The sequence below is a fragment of the Cucumis sativus genome, chromosome 3 (genome assembly GCF_000004075.3).
Source record: "Cucumis sativus cultivar 9930 chromosome 3, Cucumber_9930_V3, whole genome shotgun sequence".
In the NCBI taxonomy this organism is placed as follows: Eukaryota; Viridiplantae; Streptophyta; class Magnoliopsida; order Cucurbitales; family Cucurbitaceae; genus Cucumis; species Cucumis sativus.
Window position 1 is genome coordinate 38,249,270 of NC_026657.2, and position 24,928 is coordinate 38,274,197.

General features: G+C 35.9%; 3 protein-coding genes across 4 annotated transcripts; 2 read left to right on the forward strand and 1 right to left on the reverse strand.

The window, feature by feature from the left end:
• Positions 1-1,308: 1,308 nt before the first annotated feature.
• On the forward strand, positions 1,309-4,810 carry LOC101222217 (aspartate--tRNA ligase 2, cytoplasmic). The gene is made up of 9 exons (XM_004136278.3): positions 1,309-2,040; positions 2,196-2,309; positions 2,924-3,214; positions 3,300-3,410; positions 3,596-3,649; positions 3,762-3,841; positions 3,936-4,051; positions 4,198-4,312; positions 4,425-4,810. Exons 1-9 carry the CDS (start codon positions 1,411-1,413, stop codon positions 4,549-4,551), a joined length of 1,638 nt encoding a protein of 545 aa, XP_004136326.1. The 5' UTR covers positions 1,309-1,410; the 3' UTR covers positions 4,552-4,810.
• Positions 4,811-6,341: 1,531 nt separating this feature from the next.
• On the reverse strand, positions 6,342-16,368 carry LOC101214457 (DDB1- and CUL4-associated factor homolog 1). Its single transcript, XM_011654208.2, has 14 exons — positions 15,837-16,368; positions 14,895-14,973; positions 14,582-14,698; positions 14,293-14,471; positions 13,348-14,194; positions 13,133-13,230; positions 12,589-13,012; positions 11,880-12,485; positions 11,588-11,770; positions 10,846-11,406; positions 9,963-10,073; positions 9,364-9,482; positions 7,664-9,260; positions 6,342-7,256 (listed from the first exon to the last, which is right to left on the reverse strand). The coding sequence occupies exons 1-14, from the start codon at positions 16,109-16,111 to the stop codon at positions 6,558-6,560; spliced, it is 5,895 nt and encodes a 1,964-aa protein (XP_011652510.1). The 5' UTR covers positions 16,112-16,368; the 3' UTR covers positions 6,342-6,557.
• A 4,872-nt stretch (positions 16,369-21,240) lies between these two features.
• On the forward strand, positions 21,241-23,920 carry LOC101222863. Of its 2 annotated transcripts, none has more exons than XM_004136281.3 (4): positions 21,241-21,422; positions 22,054-22,167; positions 22,827-23,041; positions 23,443-23,920. In XM_004136281.3, exons 2-4 carry the CDS (start codon positions 22,078-22,080, stop codon positions 23,705-23,707), a joined length of 570 nt encoding a protein of 189 aa, XP_004136329.1. In that variant the 5' UTR covers positions 21,241-21,422; positions 22,054-22,077; the 3' UTR covers positions 23,708-23,920. The 2 variants fall into 2 exon arrangements, with proteins under 2 accessions (XP_004136329.1, XP_031737574.1); XM_031881714.1 differs by having other exon boundaries at positions 21,330-21,351.
• The last annotated feature ends 1,008 nt before the right edge of the window (positions 23,921-24,928 follow it).

Here is a 24,928-nt window from a genome sequence, read left to right on the forward strand (position 1 = left end):
GAATGATGTAAAACCATGAACTCTTCCTTCCTCCCTCCTTACGCATATATATATATATATATTATCTATCAATAATTGTAAAGTTAAATTTTAGTTTGTATCTTATTTTATCATTTGTTTTGAAGTTTTTCTAATAAACAATTATTATTTGAGAAATTTATTAGGTTTTCCTTTCATAGCTGAGTTGCATTCTTCATATTGATATGAATGTGCTAAAAGCTCTATTGTCAAATTGTGATAGAGGAAGAATCAAAACTATAGAGTCACTAATGGAGAGAGGGTGAGTGACAAAGTGGGAGACTGTTTAATCTTCATATATAAAAGAAAGAATAAAAGGTAAGTGCATAAAATCTACATCGCCTCCAAATTGTAAAGTTATCAGTTCAAACTTATTATATTTTATTTTATTTTTCTTGGTGTTGATATGCAACTTCTATATAAACTCAATTAGAGTAAGATATGTTTTAGTAAGATATGACTTGATTTGATAGATAAAGAATATAAGTATGGCTTGATAATATGATTATCAAAATAAACCACAAAAAATATATGCAAATAATTTATAAATTTTTGTTCTTATTGATATACATACGTGGTCGTATTCACATACTTTGAGATAAATTACAATTGAGTTTTATTTAACATTTTATAAAAAGACTTAAATACAATATTTGATCAAATAGAATTGAAATTGTTAAAAGCTAGTTAAATTAAAAGCCCAAAACTAAAAGAATAACTTTTCTAAAAGCAAATCACGTGGACATATTCATCTATCTCATTTACAACCTAATTTTCATCTAATGAAAATTTGTCAACCATATTCTAAATGAAAACTATGCCTACAACTTTCAACCAAATAGAATAATACTAATGTCAATTCCAAAATCATTTATAAATAAAAAAAAAACTAAAATATTTAGTAAGAAAAAACAACAATTTGTTCCACTCTAAAGATTAGACAATTTGATAGAACGATAGTTCAAACATAATCTATTTTTCGATTTAATCCAAAGATTTATTAAACTGTACCAAATCGAACCAAACCAAAACGTTAGTATATACAACAACTAAACCATTTGATCATCTCTCCCCACTCTTTTCACGGCGGCGACAGTGGACCGCGGTTTTCCTCTCTTTCTTTTTTGGACCGCCATCGCCAAGAGTCATCTCCCGATGGATTTCCGACGCCGGCGCCGATAGGCTCCCTTTATCCTAAACCCTTTACCACAACCGAGCGGTTCGGTTCATATATGACACGAACCGAATGAACCGAGCCCCATGTTTTAGCTATTGTATTTGTTCAGCACATCTTATCATAAGCCGCCTTCACTGACCGAGAGACGCCGTTTTCTCTCTTCCATTTTCCTTCAAAACCCTCAATCTCTCTTCCCATTTCCTTATACTCCAACCATGTCCGCTTCATCCCAAACTCCGATCGACGAGCCGCCTTCCGCCGATGATGATTCTTCCAAAGCCGTCAGCAAGAAAGCCGCCAAGAAGGAGGCTGCCAAGCAAGAAAAGCTCCGACGTCGCCAAGAAGCAGCTGCAGAATCTGCTATTTCGTCTCTCAACGTCGAGGACGATCCGCTTTCCGCTAACTACGGCGATGTACCACTCTCCGATCTTCAATCAAAGGAGGTTAAGAGTATTGAAAACTGGACTCAGGTTGGCTCTTTGACGCCGGAGCTTAAAGACAAGTATGTGATTCTACGGGGTCGTGTTCAGACGATTCGTGCTGTTGGGAAGAAGATGGCGTTTTTGGTGGTGAGAGAAAAGGGATTCACCGTGCAATGCGTTTTGTCGGAGCAGCCGGAGCTTGTTAGTCGCCAGATGGTGAAGTATGTTGATGGATTGAGCCGTGAGTCCATCGTTGACGTTGAAGGAGTTGTGTCTGTGCCCAATGTTGCCATTAAAGGTGCTTCGCAACAGGTGGAAATTCAAGTGAGGAAAGTATATTGCATCAGTAAGGCAATGCCGACTTTGCCTATAAATATCGAAGATGCTGCCCGTAGTGAAGCTGAAATTGATAAGGCCTTGCAGGTATAATTTGTAATCGCTTTCTTTTAATGTGATCTTCTTCGTGATTATATATATATATATATATGTTCTTGGTTTCACTCTGTAGTGCTTTTGAACCAAAAGCAGAGAGATTTGTGAACCTTCTGTTTAATGTTAAACTCATTTCTTGTCCGCAGGCTGGTGAGCAACTGGTACGTGTTAATCAGGATACGCGTTTGAACTACAGAGTCCTTGATATGCGAACTCCAGCTAATCAAGGGATTTTTCGCATCCAATGTCAAGTTTCAACGGTGAGTTCTCTTTGTTATTTTATATTTTTAAAGGTTCTTTGATCTAAATCGATGGTGATATTACATGAAATTTAAGTATGCGGGCTTTATTCAAAGTTGATCATGGTAGCTATAGCTATCATTGTCGGCCTGCTTGGTTCGGTTCTTGTTGCCTTGTTCATTAGCCATCTGTAGCTTGTAGGAAGAGTCGATTTGTTTTGTGGGGTTGGACTTCTGGGGAGGATCTTTGGGCTTTGATTATATTAAAATCCTCTTTCTGGATGTATCTTAATAGTTTTGGTAATTATCAGCTTGGTCTTATTATTCTTTTGGGTGTGAGGGTTGTTTTGTCTCTGTGATTGTTTTTTATATTGTATGCCCTTGTTTATTCTTTCAATATTTTCTATGAAAACAAGATTTCTTATCTTTAAAAATCCTATGGCTGCCATTAATCACTCCTTTTGCTCTCTTTGGTGTGAAAAGGAATTGGAATTCTTTCATGTAACTCACGGTTGTTTACAATAAGATTGTAAACAAGGAATATGTAACGTTAAGCTATTTCCGCATGTAGTTCATGTAGTTGCACTTCTCATGTTAAATGAAGCACAGTCGTTGAATATATTTTCATCATGCAGATGTTTAGACAATTTCTGTTGGATGAGAACTTTGTTGAAATCCACACTCCAAAATTGATTGGAGGTTCTAGTGAAGGTGGTGCTTCTGTTTTTAGGTTGGATTACAAAGGCCAACCTGCTTGCCTGGCTCAGTCACCTCAGTTACATAAGCAAATGGCAATCTGTGGTGACTTTGGGCGTGTATTTGAGATTGGTCCTGTTTTTAGAGCAGAAGACTCATACACACACAGACATTTATGTGAATTTACAGGACTTGATGTTGAAATGGAAATCAAGACTCACTATTCTGAGGTAATGCTCTAAGTTGGCTTTTCATTTGTCTTGGGCATAGTTATTTAATATTTGATCTGACTTTTTTTCTTCTGTTTTAGTGCAGGTCATGGACATTGTGGACCGTTTATTTGTTGCAATGTTTGATAGTTTGAATGAAAAATGTAAGAAAGCGCTTGAAGCAGTTGATAAACAGTATCCCTTTGAACCTTTAAAGGTGAACTTATTTATTGATTATGCTTACTTTGTAAATGTTTTATACGCTTTGAAGGTGAACTTATTTTTGCTTTGGATTTATGCCAATAGAAGACATGTACACGTACAATGTGGATATATGACTGAGTTTGGATAGTTGAATAATTTTCTCATTTCTATCTTTGATTCAATTTCATGAATATGCAGTATTTGCGAAAAACTCTACGACTTACATTTGAGGAAGGAATTCAAATGTTGAAGGTTAGTACATAGTGATCCCGACCCTTTTTCCCTTACTAATCATGATAAGATTCCAAGTCCCAAATGTCTTGACATTTTTTTCTTTCTTCGTTATGTATGATTATCATCATAGGATGCTGGCGTCGAAATTGATCCTCTTGGGGATCTTAATACAGAGGCTGAGAGAAAATTGGGACAACTCGTCTTAGAGAAGTAATTAGGGGTTCTTGCTTATTTAGTTATGAACTTGTTGATTTTGTTCAACTATCATATCTAAAGATTTCTGATCAAACTTTCCTAACTATAGATATGGCACGGAGTTCTACATTCTTCACCGCTATCCTTTGGCTGTACGGCCATTCTACACTATGCCTTGCTACGATAACCCAACTTACAGTAACTCATTTGACGTCTTTATTCGAGGTATACATTGCATATTATTACATCACTAGAATTTTCTTACCAGTGCTTATTCTTCCTTAAAATTCGGGTTCATATTCATTCTACGGAACAAAATTTGACAATACATTCTCCATGGTAAGTAACTTGAAACATTGTTCTCCACGCAGGGGAAGAAATCATTTCTGGGGCTCAGCGTGTGCACGTGCCAGAGTTTCTAGCTGAACGCGCTCAAGCATGTGGCATTGACGTAAAAACAATAGAAACATATATTGATTCATTCAGGTACATTTCTCTTTGTTTTCTCCTTTACTCAAAGTTGGAATTTAACCAAATAAGCAAGATTCAATTAGGTCCGACTCCGACATTTTTTGTGACATGGATGCTTTCATTGCAGATATGGTGCCCCTCCGCACGGTGGATTTGGAGTAGGTTTGGAGCGGGTGGTGATGCTGTTTTGTGGTTTGAATAACATTCGCAAAACATCATTGTTCCCTCGTGATCCACAGAGGATTGCTCCATAGGAATTTCACAAGTAACGCTGCAATTCCAGTTTTTGAAATATACATTTTGTTCCCTTCTTTCTATCTTTCTTTCTCCCTTCATAGGAAAGGAAAACAAACAAATTTCTGATATACTGATTATCGTGGTTTACTGAATAACAATTTGTTTTCATCGTTGCGAATTTTCCAAGGTTGTTTTGACAACCGTTACTTCATGTAGATTTTTGTTATAGTTTTCTTTGTTTGAAATTGATAATTTGACAAATTCTCCAAGTCAAAACTTTTGTTTTTTCTTTTTTTGGTTAAAGAATTGAAGAACTCTCCGATAATGATGATATTTTTCTTGTGATGCTTCGATTCTAGAGATAAGACAATTTAGAAGAGATGTGAATGATTTCTTCAATCGAGCATTCGTAGGGAGAATGAGTATTTCGTGTCTATTCAATGAGCGATTTTCCTTTTTTCTTTTCTCAAGTAGCATAATTTGCTAGGAGTTTTAAATTAGTCGTTTATGACTCTAGAATGGTGGAGAATGATGGTGTTAATGTGCTACCAAATTGAACGAATTCATTATTCAGATCCCAAAAGTACTCAGATATGCATGCATTCTTGGAGTTGGTTTGGATTCATCCAAGGAAAAAATACTTTTAGAAAAATACATTGTCAAATATTTCAATTTCTTTTCTATAAATTAGTTATTTTAAAAATATAAAATACTTGAAAATACATTCGAAAATGAGTTTTTAAAACTATTTAGAAATAGATCATTTAGGAGACGTTTGGTGGGTAGAGTGGGTTAATTTGCGAGTTGTAATAGTTTGTGGGTTACTATAGTAGAAAAATAGAGGATGTTTGGTGGGTAAAGTGAGTTAATTTGTGAGTTGTAATAGTTTATGGGTCACTCAAGTAGTAAAATGGAGAATGAGGAAAAGGAGGAAGGGAGAAATAGGAGAAATAAAGAAAAAAAAATCTTAATTCTAGATTATGATAATCATTATGTTAAACACGGAGTGGTCTAAACGTCTCCTTGAGTTTTTTCACGGTTATTTTTGAGTTTTTTCATAGTTATTTTTTCAATACACAGGTGTAATAACCTATTAAGATTGACCGATAGCCCCAAAAGAGAACTTCTGTTTTGACTTTCATTAATTGAAAATAAATTACAAATTTAGCTCATAATTTTTTTGTGAAAAGAATTAGAATTTAGTTCTTCATACCTTCTTCAAAAGTTAAATTCGTTTCTATAGATTTAACAAAACGTGGCATAAATGGTTTCAATCTAAGAAAACTGAAAAACTAAAACCAGAACTTGTACTTAAGACTGGGTGGATACTCTATTGTCCTTGAACACAAATAAATAACACAACTAAGGGATTGGTTTTATTTAAAATTGTTTTCGTTTTCAATCTTCCACATTTTTTCTTTTAATTTTATTAAAATAATTTATTTGCAGGTTACTTTTTCCTATTTTCAATTTAAAATTCAACATTTTGTATTTTCTCAAACGTTAAAAGTTCATATATATATAAAGGGCATATGTAACCTTTCATTGGGTTCAATTTTAATTTATTTTACCAACGAAAACTCAACAAACCAAGATGTCTATTTCTATATTAAAAGAACTAAAGACCTAAGGAGACTAAGATGTTCATTTTTATGAACAAATAGATTGTTTGGATTCAGTTTGATTTTTGATTGCACTCCTACATCATACATAGAAACAAAAACAGAACAGATTTTCCCCAAAAAACAATCAAATAGAGAGAGGGAAAGGAAACGCCAATTGGTTATGCTCAAGGAAGAACAAAAAGTCTAGAAAATAATTAATAAATGAAGGGGAAAACAAAGGGAAACAAAAGGGATTGAAAATGAGGTAGAACTTCTCCTTTTTTTTTTTTTTTTAAATTTCTTTTTATCTAACTAAATTGTTAAAAATAAAGATATTTTGGACTAAAAAAGTTACTAAAAATTAAATAAATACATCCAGGTTGACCTGATGATTGTTTTGATTATCCCTTAAAATGTTATTAAAATCCATATCCGCTATTGACAAAATCCTCGTCGTCCTCACTGCTAAAAGACTCAAGCAATTGACTATCATCATCTTCATCGTCCTCTTCTGGCAATATATCCAAAATTCCAGGTCCCCCCTCGAAATCAACATCGTCAATCACAAAATCAACATCGTCGTCGTCGAGATCGCTCACACTATCGTCGTCGTCATTACTCATATCATCTGAATCACTCTCACCATCCCCATCAATATCAGGTCCCAAAATTGGATCCAAACTATCGTCATCGTCGTCGTCTTCATCTTCGTCTTCCTCGCTCTCAGCATCATCAGGATCAGAGTCGTCGTCGGTCGGCCTTCTTCGACCAATTTCATAGACCCTTGCTGAAGAAAACATCTCATCTTGATCATCCATTGTGATCAAACCAACGAAGGAATCCGTTTTCTCTGTTGTGAAGTCTAGAACACAACGATCTAGAGGGATAGTAGCAATGTCTGAATAGTTCACTGCATCGATGGTCCGAAACGCAGCGAAGAGCGGATGTTTGACACGACGGGTATGAACAGCTGACATTACATCCTCGAGATTTCTCCTCAAGATTGCATAAATTACGTCGCCACTCGCATTGAATGTTATCGCAGTTTGGTCGAGCGAAGGTACGCTGCGGAGAAGCCTAAACTTCCGAAGATCCCAAACCTCGGAATTAATAATAACCTACAACAAAGCCAAAGATATCAAGAAGAAGAGAAGGGAAACTTGCAATTCATATATGAAATAGTTTTTCCACATTATATTAGAATCATGAAAGAAATGGCGCAAATTCCTCCACCAAAGAAATGGATATCATACAGAGTGCAACAATAACGCAGCTCGAGCAATTGAAATCTAAATTTTTTATATTTAATTTCTCATTAAAATTGTTTGAATAATAATTACAAATTTCGTGTAGGAAAAGAGACAAGGCGAAGATATATTTTCATAATTTATAAAAGAAATGCTAAGAGAAAAACTTTTTTAAAAAATAAAATCAATTTGCAAGGACCAATTGAAGCTATTCCAATGTTAATGTAAACTACAAAATTAATAGCAAAACCAAAGAAGTAGGAGAGAGTTCAGCTTACCTCATTGCCAGCTGGATGAAAACCACCACCACCATAATCAGTAAACTGATCGAAACGATGGACAGGTCCCGGTCCACGTCGATCCCATAAAACTCCATTCCAGAGCAACATTGTATCTGAAGGGCTGAAGTGTACATGAGAATAAGCATGCCCTCGACCTGCAGAGCTGACGTTGGTGTCCGATAGTTTCAATTCCAGTTGGCAGGTTTGAATATCGTACAAGAGTATTTCTCTTCGAGCAGGCTCGGATGCCATTGCAGCAAAAATGTTACCAGCATTGCTAAACCTTGCAGCCTTGCATCCTTCGAACGAATGCATCGGCCCACCAGAAATGGATGAAGCATCCCATAACCTTACGTCCAAGGAGCTAGATGAAAGCACAAGCTGAGTGTCGTCAGAAGTAAACGACTCCATTATGGTTAAAGGAGACTGATGGCTGGTGCAACTCTCTAATATGCTGCTGCTATTGGAATCGAATATCTTGACCTCCCCTGAGTGGCTGCCAACAGCAATTCTTGAATCCCCCAGGAAAGTAAGACAGGTCAAAAGTGCACTGGCATCATCCCGACAAGTACGCCAGGGCCTAAACCTGCTGTATACAAACTGGCGGTCCCTGCGATTTCCATGAACACCACCATATATACTTCTAAATTCACGTGAGCCAAGGCGAGATGTTACATTCCATGGTGCATCAAGGCTTCGTTTTGGTTCAGGACAAACGTGAGGCTGCAAAAGAGATAATGGTGGAAGAGTAGTTATCGGTGTTGGACATTGGCGATGCTGGTGTTTTAGATACTGAACAACAAGGGAGTCCAGAGTTATCCTCTCGCTATTGCTAGGTTGTGGGTCATTAAGATTCCCAGGATGCGATGATGGTGTGACCAAACCAATTTGAGTACTACCTTGGTTTTCATCCAAACAATCCGTCCAAAAACCCCCAGGTGCCGGTCGTCCAAGCTGATCTCTCATGTTAGTGGTGCTTGGGGTAGAAAACCCAACATCTGTAATTAGACTACTCTTGCGAGAGGAAATAGGTGTAGGACAAATAGGAGAACGGAGTCCAGACTCATTAGAGTGAAGTCGTTTCGAGGACAGTACAGTGCCAGTATCCTTCAACTCAGACAACTTCCGCTTCATTGGCAATATAATGGGTGTTTTACATTGAGACTCTGTATCAATGCTTGGGGTTGTTTCGTTTGAGGATAAAGGTGCAGCAGATTGTTTTGAAGTACTAGAAACTTTTCTAACTGCTGAGGAAGAAGATTCCAGGGATTTAGGTAGAGATTTTGAATGCGTAAAAGGAGTGAAAACCAAGGGCTTTTTCCTTGGACAAGACATATTATAATCGCATTTCATACTTGCATCTTCTTCTCGTGAAGACAGCTTAGATTTATCAGTCAGAAATCCACATGGGGATCGACCACACGGCCACTGCAGTTGGGTTGAGGGTGTCTCTAGCTTGGAAGCTTGGTATGCAAGAGATGATGGAGCGGCTAAATGAGGCAAAGGTGTCAACTCAGCCTCTTTCAGCAGTGCATAGGCAGCTTTGCTTAATCCAGATGCCAGAAGATGCTCGTGAATTAGGAGAAGAAGTTCCCTAAAGCACGTGAGAAAGCCAAATAAGTGAAATACCACACAATCACAAAGTTTTTTTATAACCCACAGCACAAAATCCATATTCAAAATAAATCAGCAACTACCTGGAATGGTAAGTTATAGGTGTTGCAGCAGCTATGGCGGCTCTTTCTATCCGTCTCAAAGTTGGGGTAGCAGCATCACTAGCTGCCAGAGCACTGGCCCGCCCAGAATTTGTCACAATCTGTCCATTATAGATGGATATAATCAGTTCCTCTTGGTTGTTAATAGGAAAAACAACTTTCTAAACAAATAAAGAAACGATGATTATTTTTTTTGAAACGGAGACAAACTTCTTTATTAATAATAAGATAAGAACTCAATATACAAAAGAAATATACAATGAGCTAAATAAAGAAGTCCAAACAAGCGAAAGAAGAAGAATAATAGGGAAGAAACGATGATTATTAATTTGGTATGAAACATTCCGTGTATGAAGTTAAGTTGTATGCATGCCCGATCTCCATTCAAAAGCTATGTTCATCAATATTTAGTCTTATAAATCAAACGCAAACAGAATGGCACATAATGCACAACCTCAGTTTTACCTCCTCACACAATACACCATAGATTTCAGTATGGAGAAATTCCTCTCAATGAAATGAAGAGTGAAATGAAAATAAAAGTCCAAATACTGGCATAGTGTGAAGATAAAGGTACTTACAGAAATCAGCTCAATTGCAACCTGAGAAAGCTCAGCTTGCCATCTACCTTGCTCAGTTCCTGAAATCTGGCTACCTGAATCTCGAATTAGTTCCGATAATTTTTTCCCCACCTGCAAACCAAATTGTGATACAGCAGAGTTCAGAAAAGCAATGTGAGACTTCAAAATATAGAATTGTAGAATTAGTTAAACTAGGCACTTGCATAACAAGAAAAATGAAGTTCAGTATTATCATTATGTATTTATTGAGGTGACAGAAAATGGGAGAATCATTTATTCATAAGACTATCCATATCAGAAAAAGAAACTGGATCTAGCAGTCATTATTAAGAGTAAAAAGATGTGTAAACGAGACTACTATTAAAATGAAAGCACAATTTGGCAGATGATCCTTGGTGGCAAGCACAAAATTCCAGCATCTAATTTCTTCTTTCCTGCCTTAGCAAAGCCTTGATCTTCTTAACTCCACGGATTTTTTTTGCCCTGTTCTTCCTCCATGTATCTGTTTTCTCAACTTTTCTACCTTATTGTCGAGTCCAGTCCTCATTAGCCTGTAGTTTTGGCCCATACTTCTTCTTTGCATTGTCAATAGAATCACAGACCAAAACTCAAACCAAACCCAGTAAAATTTCAACCACCGAAGTGTTTTGAACTTAAAAAAAAAAAGAATGGCATGTGATCCTTGCATATCATAGATTCTGGCCAACTCCTCTGAAATTTTTCAGGGAATATTTTCCTCGGGAATCAAGATGTCAATTCTAGTTGAAGTAACTTTTTTGTTGTTCAATCAGATGGGGTCAAATTTTGACTTGGATACTACGATACTAGCATGCAAAGGAAACACACATTATTAGCAAATGGCTATAAGATGAACAAACTGTACCTGAAGTTTTGTCAATATGTGTGCTATTGTATCGTCTCTGGCTAAGCCAAGCAAGACCCGACATGCAAGAGCACGGAGACAATCAAGAGCTGCAGGAGGCAGATAGATCCTTGGTTGGAGGAGATGCAAAAGAACCTTTATACCATTGTTAGCACGGACTGACTCCCTGGCCTGACGATACCCTTGCTCCAATTGTGCAGCAAGACCAGCACAGCCAGCTCCTGCACCCAAAGATATTCGACGATCCCCAACCAATCCTGACGTTGTTGCAACAGGATTCTGAGAATTATTGCTAGTAGCCTGACCAGTTACTGAAGTATTGCCTCGATCTACAATGCTAGAATCCCCATTGCGTTCTCTCTGATCTCCTTGACCAGTCGAGTAACCAGCTCGATCTGAGACAACACGTTCTGCATTTCTATCTCTACTCTCGACAACAGGAGTACTAGAGGTCTGGGAAGATATAGCTTGCGATCCTTGCATGACTACAGGTGGTTTATTGCTGATTGATGGTGGAGGGCAAACAAGATTGATCAACACATTCAAAGCCGGCTGGATAATCTGCAAAGATTTTTAGGCAGCAATTTAAAACCATTAGATGACCAAGAAATCGCCAAACCCCTATCTCAATTAAAGTTCGGTTTCCAGCCTTTGCAATGTAATTATTTTAAAAGAAAGAAAGAAAGAGAAAAAGAAAAGGAGGCCAAAGAAGAGAGAGAAAGAGAGTAAGACTGGCCATCACCTCTGGGACAACAAAATTACTAGCAATACTTGCTGCATCCAAAATGACAGCTACGCCAACACGATTGTTGCTCAATGTGGCATTCACAATCATTTTCCGGCTGTTAGGCACTAACGTTACAATATGAAGAACACCCAGTGCATATTGAAGTAAATCGTGCAAGTAACGATCCACAGGAGGGGCCTACAAAGCCAAGACCAAAAGTTAGAAAAAGTCTGGAAAAAGATAAAAACTAAAGAAAGGAGTTTTTTTTTTTTTTAAGATAAGAAAGGAAAATTTTAGATAGTAGTACCTGACACAACTCCAACATGGTTATATGCCCATTACAGTTTAAGAACTTCTCAGCAGCAGGCCAACGAGTTCTTACGAATGCAGCACCAAGCTTCCGATCCTTCTGTAAAAGGAGAAGAACAGTATCCATAGCCTCGTTGCTAATATCAAGTGGTTTGTATGCTGCCCTTGCACTGGAAGCATTTCGAGCCGCACTTCGACTACTTTTATTAGGACGAATAGATTCCACGAGCAAAAGGAGATGAGCTCTGAAATATTGACGTAACGCCACACAGGTATGGTAGGCTATTTGCTTTCTAGAAGATGTAAGTGCTTCAGTAGGTGACCGATCATTTCGCAACGATCCTGTATTAGAAAGGCCTAAAGCCCCACCAGAATTCACTCCAGACCTCACAGATGCAGCATCATTCAAAAGCCCGAGTAATTTCTGCAGGCTATCTTGAGCGTCAAATGCATCAAGAACAGCTCTGAACACAAAAGCAGCAGCAAAAAATAAGGCAGCGTTCTTAATTGCCTGATCTTGTTGGCACTCAAGAAGCTGGATAGCTAACTCAACCACCTGATAAACAACTTCTGGAGGAAGGGCACAGACCCGTTCCATTATTCCCTGCACAGAAAGAAAGTCTTGCAAGTGAGATAAAATAATGGGCACAGCATAAAAATTTAACACAAAAACTGATGCAATTGAGAATATTTAGCCTCAATACTACCTGCAGGGAACCAATTGTGAATAAACAGGAAGAGAGCCCAAAAAATGTATGAGTAACTCTGGGAACTGCTAGGAGTTTCTGCATACCACCCCGATCGACAAAAAGTGCTGCAAACTTACGATGAGCAGCCAAAGCACATATTAATTTCATCACTTCTGGCAATAGCATTTCAGTATTTGATGTTTCGCTTTGCTTGGAACTCCTCTGAAGTAGAGTAAGACATACATCTACACCCTTTTCACGCAATACAGGCCCAAGAACCTCAACATATTCCCCAAGAATCTCAAGACATTGAATACAATATTTTTCTCTCAGTTGTGTGAGGGATTCAAAACTAGGGATGGAAAATTCTTCAGTTTGCTCATTCATTTCTTTTACTGTGGTACCTGGATCGTCTGAACTAACATTTGCATCATTCTGGCTCCTGTACCAATTTATCGGCACATTTTTAGGCCACATAGTGTGAAACATTATAAAAGCATGGGAAACGAGAAAGTGCAATGCATTCCTTTCCGTATATCATGTGCAACAAAGAATCACAAACCTGGAAACCTCCACAGCATTGGCAGCATCAATCACAGTAGTCACAGCTTTAGAAGCAGCCAAAAATGCAGCCTCTTCATCATTAGAAGTTTTAAATTCCTACATAATAAAGAAGCGTATATGTCAGAAGTGAAGGACAAAAGATTTTAAATTTTCCTGCGTTGGCGTGAAGAATGGAACTGGCGAGAGAAAGAGACAGAGAAATAGAGCATATACCTCAAAAGCAGCACTCTTAACAACCTCAGCTGCAGAATCACCAGCTGCTTTTATGGCTTCTAAAGGCGCACCAACTGCTCTCGCTTCAGCTTCTGCGGCAGAAACAGCTTTCTTTACTAGCTCAGAAATATCTTTTGATCCAACTCTACAATCTTGGAAGCAATCATCATTATCATCGCGTTCCACAGAAGAAATATCACAATTTGTCCTGCCAGATGTCCTACTAGCATCAGATACTTTTTTAACATCCAGATTTTTAAATGAACTCCTTTCTCTACCACTCCGCCCTCTATTACCAGAAATTGGCGAAGTGAGGGCATGATCAATCTCAAGAGCACCTTCATGTACTCTTCCTTTCCCTCTGGATCTGCTACGGCTCATTTTGCGTCTTGTAGAGTCATCTCTAGCATTGTCATCAATGTCACCATGTTTAGTCCTCCCATCTCGAAAATCTAAACCATGCCATCTTTCTTCACCTTCTACATCCACCTCATATCCATCAGACCTAGGAGCCAATCCATCAGGTCCTTCTTCACCAACCCAACATTGTTCTGGTGGTGCCAACCTACTTAGGCCTCTCTCATTATCCCTATCAAAAACTTGATCGTCTACGGATCTTTCATCTGTCGTTCTTGAATCATCTAAATGAGATGTTTCCAAAACTTGTCGTACCCTCACTCGGCTTTCATCTCTAACTTTGATGCCACTAGCACTAGAAGCATTTTTTGCATCTAATAAATGATTACCATCTTTTTGACTCACATCTCCAAGAACACGAATACGAAGAAAACGCATAAGTTTTGCAGATAATCTAGCAGTGAAAACGTCTTCCACCAATTGACTTCCACTGAGAAAATTAGAAAAAAAAACACTGATATATTATATTTTGCAAAATGAACAAGCGTATTAACAAAAATGGTGAACAGAGTTGCAGATATGCCATACCCAGCCAAGCATACAGCAAGGAGTCCGGTGGAATATGTCTTTAACATTTCAGAATCTGAAACGTCCTTCCCTCCTAGCTCAGGTTTCCAGTTCCGATCCTCAGCAGAAGATTTCCCGGCTTCCTCCATCACCCATTTTTTAATGTTTTCCAAAACATCTTCCTCAAAAACATGAGGATACTGCAAACATGTACAGGTCTAATCACATTGAGTAAACTCAACAAATAACTACAAGATAAGATTTTGTGTGTGTGCAAGTGCGTGTGTGTTGTGAGAGAGAGAGAGTTTACCGTCCAAGTCAATGAACAACTTAAAAGAAGCCTTGCAGCAGCAGCCTGTATAGAGGATGAGTATCTAGTGTCTGAAAGGAACTTTGAGGAAATCAATTCAAAAAATTCATCGTTCTCCTACAGGGTGGCAAAAAAAGGTCAGAATAAGTAAAAGTCAATGAACTAAGAATAACAACATAAACCTATCTTCTATACTCCCCATCAATCACCAAAAAAACCGTAAATATGGTAGAATTGAATGTTTTCCCAAACCACCTAACAACATAAATAGATTAAAAAAAAAAAAGTTGGATAAATTCAAATTTTTGGTTACCCGGAGTACATTTCCTAGCCTTCCAATACTATGAGATCCACGACCATTACTAGAAGAATGACCATTCTCTGCCATGTATCTGCATTATTGTGTGTGTAATAAAATTCATTTAGAACAGACAATATCATGCAACAGTATATCATAAAATATGCCGAAAGAAATAAACAACACATACAATCTAATGAGGTATTGCCAATGATGAAGCCAGCTAATGAGAACTTCGAACAAAACAAATGCACCCAAACATTCATCAAAACGAACAACGGCTTATACAAGGCCTCCCGCCTCACCATATTAAGTTTAGATTAAAATTTATATGAATGAGAAAAACTACAAACCATACACCATTTATAACACACCCTGTCATTATCATCAACTTTTTCAAGTTCTGAAATTCAAAATTCCTCCGACTTGTTGAATTAGAAACCAGGAACAATAGCAAACACTGGACTCCACCATTTGAAAAAATTTCCCAGTGATGTGGCCCAGTCCATTATGTTTTAATCTCCTCAATGCTTCGTTGATCCTTAACGCTCTTTCTATTCTAGTGATCAACTCTGGGACTCCAGTAGAGAGAAATGGGGGAAAGAAAATCTACCCATGTAGTATACCGAAGTTCGTCAATATCAACGTAGTAGTATCTATTAAGGCTAAGGTTGGCATAAGTTCTGCAGTTTTAAAGTTACATAGGAACCTTGAGTTTTATAATTGATAGAAACAGCAATGCCTCGTGGCGCGAAACGCCTCTCCCACCCCAAAAATCAACAACACATACACAAACTAAAAGGAAAAACAAACAAACAACCAAAACACAACGAAGAAAACATTAAACGTTTCCCTTCCAGAGACCATTTCAATTCAAACTCCACACTAAAAAGCGTTTAAAACACCATATTCGAACTATCATAACGTTACAAATTCAAAACAACAATAAACACAAACCTGGATTCTTGAGTCTCAAGAAGTGTCGCAAGAGCATGAAGAAAGGTAGGGTTAGGGTTATCATACGAAGCAGTAACCTTGTCCATCAACTTATGAGCCCTGGCAATCAACTCATCGTCTTCATTCTTAACCTCCTCTTCATCCTCCTCCCCTCTTCCTTCTTGCGATTGAGTTTCCGCCGTTGCTGGCGGAGCCGGAGAAGGAGATGGAACCATAGGGTCATCACCCGGACCTTCCGCGTCGTTCGATTGCTCGTCCATTGCCGGCGGTTCCATATTTGAAGATTAGGATCCGTAAATAGAATAAAAAACACAGAAAATCAATCAATCAATCGATGTAGGGTTTATTGTTTATAGAATTGAATTCAGTTCATGTATGCGTCTTGTTTGTTTCACATTTGAGTGAGCGAATGGTTTTTTTTTTTTTTTTCCTTTTGAAAGATACGTACAGTAGCTGCGTTTGTTTGGAGCCGCAGTGGGAAAGAAAATGGGAATTGCAAAAATTGCAAAAACCAAACCAAAAGGAAAAGAAGAAAGAAAGGAATTAGCTGTGGCTTTTTTTGGTGTATTATGATGGCGACAAAAAAAAAAGAGAAAACCAAAATGGATTTCGAATGTTCCGGATAATTATTACCAAACCCTTGGCCCGTTTTTACATTTGGGCCTACAAGTTTGGGCCCAATAATCTTGTCTTAGGCCCATTTGTACATCCATGAGAGGGAATTAAATGAAGAAGTTGGGTTTAGTAAAAAAAAATTGGAAGAAAGATATATTTACAAAATAGCAAAATTTCAAATTTCATTCACGATGTTTGTTGGTATCTATTAATGCACTGCATACTCGTAGAAATTTGTGTATAAAGTTTTATCATGTTTTGGAAATATGTTAGGTTCATGTTTTCCTATATTTGAAAAATGGTAGTATATTGTTAAAGATATTTACTTTTTGCAGTGTATGAACTATCAATTATTCAATCATAAAGTGTCACACGATCAATGTCGTATATGTTTTTGGAATGGAGTCGAGATGTTTATTTGGGTTTGATGTACTTGTTTAAGTTGAAAATTTATTGATCAATCCAAACGTTTATTATTGATAACAAATTTGATCCCTTCATAAAATACTCGAGTTTGGTTGGTTTTAATTGTTGAATTAACTTGTTCAAATTTGTGATAAAACTATGTTGGTGATTGTCAATGCACAAATTTTGTCGAGGTATTGGACCATGATCATGGTTATTTTGAGCCTGTGAAAGTATGTGAACTCCAAGATAACTTGTACTTATGCGATGTTGACTCAAACACACTTGATTCTTAAATTAGTACGATGGTCGTTGCTTACCCTTGAGATGCATCCTCTAAAGTTTTCTTAGGACAAGTGTAGTTACAACATATATGTTTAGGTGTAGTCCCTAAGGCTTTATGTTTCTAGCCAATTAGCTTGCCTAATTATTACTCCTTTGGTAGATATCAAACTTAAGGACATGCAACCTAGCACTTGAGACTTTAACTTTTAATATGAGACGAACATACACACTCGTATATATATTTTCGAGATGTTTGAACAACCCCAGGTCACACTACCCTTAATAACAATATATTAAAAAACACATTGATTTGTTTATTAATTAATTTGGACATTGGATGAAGATTCACGTAAAAGTTTTATGTTGCAAGATTTTTGTATATACATGTTTAGGTAGTAATCTGTCTTATGCTTGGATAAACAACCTACAGCCAAGGGGTATGTTCAAACATGGTTTTTGGTGGAAATTTGGGGATTGTTAAGCTTACACAGTTGGATTGTGACCCTTGGATTCAAAAGGGAGGGTTCTCGTACCCCTTTTTACGTTCATCGATTGCTATTAGGCATTTCTAACATGAAATGCCTAATAGCAATGTCGAGAAGGTTGAACGAGGAGTAGTTGATCCACTGATGTTTTTTACAATTCGATGGCAGTGACATGTTCCTTCAAAATCTCGTAGAGGCCAGTATAATGACGATGTCATCTAGAGTGTAAATAAAACGAAAAGAATAATTAATATTAGATCAACTTATTTTATGAGTTGGAAGTTGGCTCAGTTTGTTGTTATACTTCGATGGAGCTAATTGTCGTGGTAATAAAACCTGCAAAACACGTAATTAATAAACTGGTTGAGTCACATATCTCGCTCTCGCTCTCTTTAAGATGTTTCGCGACTATAGTCGAATGTACAAACAAATATCAAGTGCCTCATCGCCCCCGTGATAAAAACAACCTCTAAATTGTTGGTATGAACTGCATTGGAACCAACCGGTATACCAACGCTCTATAGATACTTGTTTGCTTGGAAAACTAAAAGAAAACGTAATTTGGTAAAGTAAACAGAAAAGGAGGAGCCGAGAGAAATGAGAGAGCTTAAAGTGTTTGTGGTGTATAAAGTGAGAAGAGAGGTGGGTACATATATAGTGGATAGGGGGAAGCTATCAATGGTCGGGTAATAATGTAACGGTCACATAAAACAGTCAAATGGTCAAGGTATTTTATGACAGTCAAATCGAAATGGTTCATGATTCAATGAAATTAATGACAGTCAAATTGAAACGAAGTTAATCCAATGGTTCAGACAAAATTAATATGTAATTAAATCTAAAACGATTTAAATTTTTTTAGCAAAAATATTTTTTTATTCCTCACCTGGATTGACGGCGGCACACATGAAAGATGTGGCGAGATGTCGTGGGTTTCCCTTGGAGCCCAAACCCATAAGTGAAGGTGTGAATATTTAAAGGGGCTTCCACGTTGCTAGATAAAATAATATTACCGTTTTTGTTTTTTCAAAATTTTCGTGAGCACATTCTCACCAAGCTAGCTTTCCAATAAACAATGTCTCTTCGCACTTTTGGAAGGTGTATGGGAAATCTAAGGCCAATTCATACTATACAACATTGTTCGTAGTAAGGAAAATTTGATAAGGAAAGGAAAAATCACTTTGATCCTACGTGGAAATGCAAAGTTGCAAATGACATTTGGTCCTAGTTTGTAAATATTACCATGGATTCTACTTGTGAGGACAAGGCGAATCAGAACAACTATGGCTATTGGTTTTGGATTCTTTGTCGTGTCTTGCCTCGAAAGTTGGGGTTGGTGGTGATCAATGCATGGCGATCTAGAAGGCCATAAACATTGTGTTGTTATCTTTGTTGATTATGACTATCTTGGTGTCTGTCGATGCACCCCAACAAACAATCTTCTTATTTAGTATATGTTGGTAAAAAATGTATGGAGGAATTCTCTAAATCATTTTGCTTTTTATCTGATTGGTTGGTCTTCACCTTCAAGAAATCAATGGAAGTTGAGACACTGATACAACTTTGAGCTATTATCGTTGATCAAGCGGCCTTGGTTGGGTGCTTCATGACCATTTGGGTTGTGTTCGTCTTGTTGTTCGAATGTAGTCTCCCTTTTAACCGGTGCATCTATCGATCTCACAAACATCTCTTTATCATCTTTGAGCCTAAGTCTTCCGTGCATAAATTGGGTGATGCTTCCAAAATGTCGAAAAAACAGACTTATTACTCCTTATCCCAATCTGTTTGGGTTGAGATTCTATCGATGCTATCATTTAATTGTTATGTAATATAGCAATAGTAATTTCTAAAAGCAAACACATGAAAAGAGTAGAGAGATGACTAGATGAATAACTAAGCTTAATTCAAGTTTTCACTAGAAAATGGGCCACCAATGTTTGTAGAATGAAGGAAATATGCAAAATATAAAGGACATAAAGAAAAAGGATATACTATTTTTTACATAAACACATAAAAGAACAATAATTATTAAATATAAAATTTATCATAAATAAAATATTTGACAAAATATTTATATTTTAATTTATATAAATTTTTGATATAATGAATTTTGTTTTTTTAGTGATTTTATTACAAGGAGTGTAAATAATTTTTTAATTTTTTTTTTTAAAAAACCCTAATAAATAATACCATCACTAAAAGAAAGCTCAAAAGAACAAAGAAAAAAAAATCATTCTAAATGAATAAAAAATTATAAGAGTTGACATAATTTAAAAATAAAATAAATTGGTCAATATACAATACAAATACAGTTACGTTTTTTTTTTTTTTTTGCAAAATATTAAAAGTACAATTGTCTAATATGAAAAATGTTCAGAAAAATCATGAGTTTGTGTACCTTAAAAGGGTTTAGAAAAATCACCAAATTTTCCCACATTTACGAGTTTTATGAAAGTTATAGGCTATAAAATAAGGCAATGCCTTTGGTTTTCAGTTGTCTCAGCTGAAAACACAACTGAATTCCTTTTGTTTATTCTTTAGTTTTAAAGGGAAGAAAATGTGTGAGCAGTCAAAACTAGAATGTTTGTATAATTGAAGTTGGGAGAGATTTACTATTTTTTTATTGTTGCAATTTTTCATCGAGTGAATTTCTTTATTGTTTATGGATTTTCTCAAAATTTAAGAGTTTTTCACGTAAATTCTTGTGTTTCTATTTTTTTTAACCTCTATATTATTTTTATGATTATTTATTGTCGTACAAGTGGAAGGTTGGTTTTTTTCACCAAAAGACATGGTTTTAGTTTAAGAGAATTACATATATTTTTTTCAAATAATTTAGACTATCATTTTAAAAATCATACCGTTATTATAGTCTAAATTTGTAAGAACAACGAACGAATGGATAGATAGATTAATCAAAATAAAGAGGTTTGTTCATATTTTTATGGTTCGAAATAAGTTAAGTAAACCAATTGAAAGAGAGATCTACCAATTTTGAGACAAAGGTTGAGCAAAGCCGGTCAAATTAGGAGTCATCCTCTTCAAAAAGCATCGTAGGTAGTCGAAGTCATATAATTCTTATTTTGGTATCATAAAGTAAATTTATCCTAAAACAACTTTAGCTAAGTAAAACTCAAACTTCAAAGCATTCATTCATTTAAAATACTAAATGAGTTGATTATTACAGTCTTAGATAATTTTTTAGTCGTATACAAATTATTTTAGATGTTTCTATACATTTCATTATCTTGAACCTAATCGTTATGTTTGTAACTATTGTATTGTATTGGTCGATTTCTTTTGCTACCGAAACATTTCAACACTTGTATACATATTTAGGAACCCCATCCAAAACGGTGCGTTTTCATCGTTAGTTTTTTCTCTTATTTTTTCGACTCTTTTCCAGCCAAATGCTTTCGGGGCTATTAATTAAGATGGGTAGAAATTAACCCACCATTGAAGCAAATCCTAGCTGGCGCCAACTCAGACTTTCTTTTTTAAAATTTCACATTTCATTTCTTAATTATTTTTCCTTCCGAGATTTCTAAAATCGGAATAATTTCTAATCTTAGAAAAGTAAAAAGAAACTGTTTAATTCCAAATTTTAGATACTCATTCCGAGATTAGAGAGATTCCAGAATATACATTGGGAATATAAATATCAAACCCATTGACTCATCCTCTTCTTCTTCTTCTTCTTCAGTCTTCACCTGACATCAAGACCGGTAGAGTGGGAACGGGATCGAAATCCGATTTTCCCTTTTCGTTCTCCTCTTTATTCCTTTCACTTCTTTGGGTTTGCTTCTAATTTCTCTTCAATTTGTTCTGTTCGTTGTTATTTGTTAAATGTTCTTCCTCACCCTCTGTTCCTGCCAATTTTGGTTGTCGGATTCTGTTTTGCAGTAGAAATTAGATGAGAATTTCGTGTTTTAGGGTTTTTTTTGTTTTTGTTTTTGAAGTTACTTTATGTTTACTGGGATGGAATTGAATTGAATCGTTGTTACTGTTGTATTGTTTATTCCGTATTTACAAATCTTGTTTGGATTATTTGATTGGAACTTTTGTTTTTGTTTGCACTCCAAAAATTTTAATGTATTTGCCGTACGGAGTTCTTGGTTTACATGTGGTGTGTTTTTCATCAAGCTTCATACTATTTCATCATTGATTTTCTTTGGAGTGTTGGAATAGAAGAATATGTGGTTTAGAGGGGAAGCAATTCAGGAGGGTGTATTTTTTCCATTTAGTATACTGTTCTTTTGCGTATTTGACCTACATTTTGAATTGTAGAGAAATTGTATCATGTAAATAAGTTCAATTATAACTTATATTTACAGTTCTGCCTAGCTTTCCCTAGTGTTTGGATACTCATATTGGAATAACCTTCTGTCTCTGTTGTCGGTACTGAAAACTTGTTTTGTTCCCTATAGGTGGTGGCATTTATCTGCAGAACAATGGCCGTGTCTGTCAAGCTGATGTCTCTTATTGTCGCAGCTTTAGGTGTAACGTCCTTTATATTTGGAGTCATTGCTGAGAACAAGAAGGTAACAATTTGCAAGCTTCATAAACAAGCATATGATCTTCATAGTTGTTTGATTCTTACTGTAGATATTTGTGCATTTGAAACTGTCAACAGCAAGAATTAAGACAGTGATTGAGTTGGCTGTTGTTGAATAGTTTATCTCGTGTCTATTCTAGATACTCTCTCATCTTCCTTGGACGTTGGATAGATTACTAAATTATTGTACCTTGAAATTTTGAAGTAATATATCACTGCATGTTTAGTATGTATTCATTGTACTTTGTATATTGCAATTTCATGGGTACGTTGGTGTTTAATTTAGTATGTAGTTGCTAATCTATATTCAGGAGGATAGACAAAAGCAACATGGTGTCATGTCACCCTTCCAAATATGCTTTTAGGTTTAGTGGGGATTTAACCATCCATTTGTTGGAGCAGTCATGTAGATGCAAATGCGATAGCTAGTTAGGTTTAACGTGTGAGATTATGACAACTTTCCCCGTGCCATGTGAATAGTTTGTTTACTTTTTTTTTTTTTTTTTTTTATCTTTTTGCTATTTTCATTGGGCCATACATGATCCCACTCTCTGCGATATAGTAGAAGTTACATACTTTTGTATCACAATAATTTTCTTCTTATTAATGGTCACTGACTTTGCTGTTTTCTTAACTTGTGGACAGCCTGCATCTGGAACTCCCATCCCAGGCAAGGGTATCGTTATCTGTCAGTATCCAGGCGACCCAACTGTGGTCTTGGGATATCTTTCCGTTGCATTTCTTCTTGCTTCTTCAGCTGCAGGATACCTCTCTTTGTTCTATCCTTACCAAGGAAAATCCGTTCCTCGAGGGGCCATGTTTAAGAGCAGCAGTTTCTCCACCTTCTTCAACATTGCCTTGTAAGTTCTCTATCCAACAGTTCTATTTAATTTATCATGTGGTTGCTAATCTATATTGTGAAACAAAGATTTCTTGCATGTTTAGTAGCTGAGAGGTACGTTGTTTCCCAACATATTTATTTAATTACTTGGAGTCTAGTTTCCATTTGCATTTTGATAAAGTTATGATGGGACAATGAATGTTCGTGGACATGTTCTCTCTTTCTAAGAGTCATCAAATTGATTTGATCATTGCGATACCATTCCCCTATATTTATCATCTTAGTCTTTACGATTGATGGTATAAGATCAAGAAAAAAAAAATATAAAACGTTCAAAGACAAAGTAATGTTGTCGTCACAGCAAGCTCATATGATCTCACTCTTTTTCATGTGGTTTTGATGCACCTTCTCTGTTTGTAGGTTCACAACTGGACTGGCTATAACTTTGCTCGTGTGGCCAACGGTCACCGAGCAACTTCACTTGACGCGCAACGTTCATCACAACATCGAGACAGCGTGCCCAACCGCCAAGACCGGTCTTCTAGGGGGTGGTGCATTTCTATCTCTTGATTCTTCCCTCTTCTGGCTGGTTGCTCTGATGTTGGCTGGAAATGCTCGTGAGGACTACTTCGATGAAATAGCGGAAAAAGGAAGCAATTCTGAATCTCTTAAGAGCAGCGCATGAAAAGCTCAATGTTCAATGTTTAATGGAAATAATAATTCAATTCCAATTTACTTTTGGATTTTAACTTTGTTAAATTAGAGGATTTTTAGTTGTGAATAGAATATGATATCTATATTCCTGCTTTTGTGGAGTGCTAAATCTCCACTAAACCCAATTAATTATCAACTTAATAACATATTACTACTGTATGTTAATTTCTAGCCTTCAATTTTATATGTGTAATTCAAATTTATACTTCACAACCTCCTCTTTTTCTTTTTGATCATGTCGTGTTTTTAATCCTTCAATACTTAATTTGATAATAGTATTTAAAAGTGTAATAATAAATATTAAATTAATTTTGAGTGGTTAAAAATTTGTTAGCATGTTTGGCAAACGTGATTCTTGTAACATTTTTAAATTAATTTACGTAAATGTAACAAAATCTAAAAATATTTTTGGTATGTATAATCGAGTAAGAAAATAAGTTCATTTTTTCATAATTTCATGATGTCCCTGCAATTTATATCTTCTTTGGTATTTATTAATTTCAAGCCATTTATTGATTCAAGACCACGTCGGTGCAATTATTAGATACCTAAAGGCAATCTATCGAGATTGAATAAAATAAATGCATAATTTTTTCGAGTCATCCTGATGTCACTAATGCTCAAGGTTCAATAACTAAAGAAAACTATTTCATTTTGGGACATGGTATGACCGAAATACATGTGTCCATGCTCGAGATACACATGCTAAGAAAATCTACACAATCGTGTATAACACATGTGTCTGATTTATCATATGTTGATTGAGGTATTTCACATCATTTTTTTTTCAAAATTGTTCTATTATGTGTATATATTTTGTTGATTTATTACATTAAAAAAAAAATCCTAAATTTTACCTTTGATAAAGTTTGTCATTTTCATTTCCACAAAAAATTGACACTATATTTTTCTATAGATCATAGAGATACATTAATTAATTTTAGAATAAAAATCATTAAATAAACTATTATAACTCAATATACTAATCAACATGGATGGATCTATTAGGTTGTAAGGGAGACACGTGTTCCTCACATCTCCGGTTTTTATATTTTAATATTAATTTTGAAATGCTAAATTATAATATATGTTAAATAATAGTTTTTTTTACTGTATTATGCATTTGGTATAGTGACTGTCTTCTAAAACTTGAGAGCGTATTAAAGAAACACGTTTGAAAATGTTTAGAAAT

Bases quoted from the DNA above. Each gene is read 5' to 3' on its own strand.
- LOC101214457 (XM_011654208.2), bottom strand. From the start codon at position 16,111: ATGGAACCGCCGGCAATGGACGAGCAATCGAACGACGCGGAAGGTCCG. The intron at 11,771-11,879 runs GTACTACTATCT...TTGGCTTTGTAG, and splicing joins CCATGTTGGAGTTGTGTCAG to GCCCCTCCTGTGGATCGTTA. The intron at 7,257-7,663 runs GTAAGCTGAACT...GCTTTGTTGTAG, and splicing joins TTCATCCAGCTGGCAATGAG to GTTATTATTAATTCCGAGGT.
- LOC101222863 (XM_004136281.3), top strand. From the start codon at position 22,078: ATGGCCGTGTCTGTCAAGCTGATGTCTCTTATTGTCGCAGCTTTAGGT. The intron at 22,168-22,826 runs GTAACAATTTGC...ACTTGTGGACAG, and splicing joins TCATTGCTGAGAACAAGAAG to CCTGCATCTGGAACTCCCAT. The intron at 23,042-23,442 runs GTAAGTTCTCTA...CTCTGTTTGTAG, and splicing joins ACCTTCTTCAACATTGCCTT to GTTCACAACTGGACTGGCTA.
- LOC101222217 (XM_004136278.3), top strand. From the start codon at position 1,411: ATGTCCGCTTCATCCCAAACTCCGATCGACGAGCCGCCTTCCGCCGAT. The intron at 4,052-4,197 runs GTATACATTGCA...TTCTCCACGCAG, and splicing joins ATTTGACGTCTTTATTCGAG to GGGAAGAAATCATTTCTGGG. The intron at 4,313-4,424 runs GTACATTTCTCT...CTTTCATTGCAG, and splicing joins ACATATATTGATTCATTCAG to ATATGGTGCCCCTCCGCACG.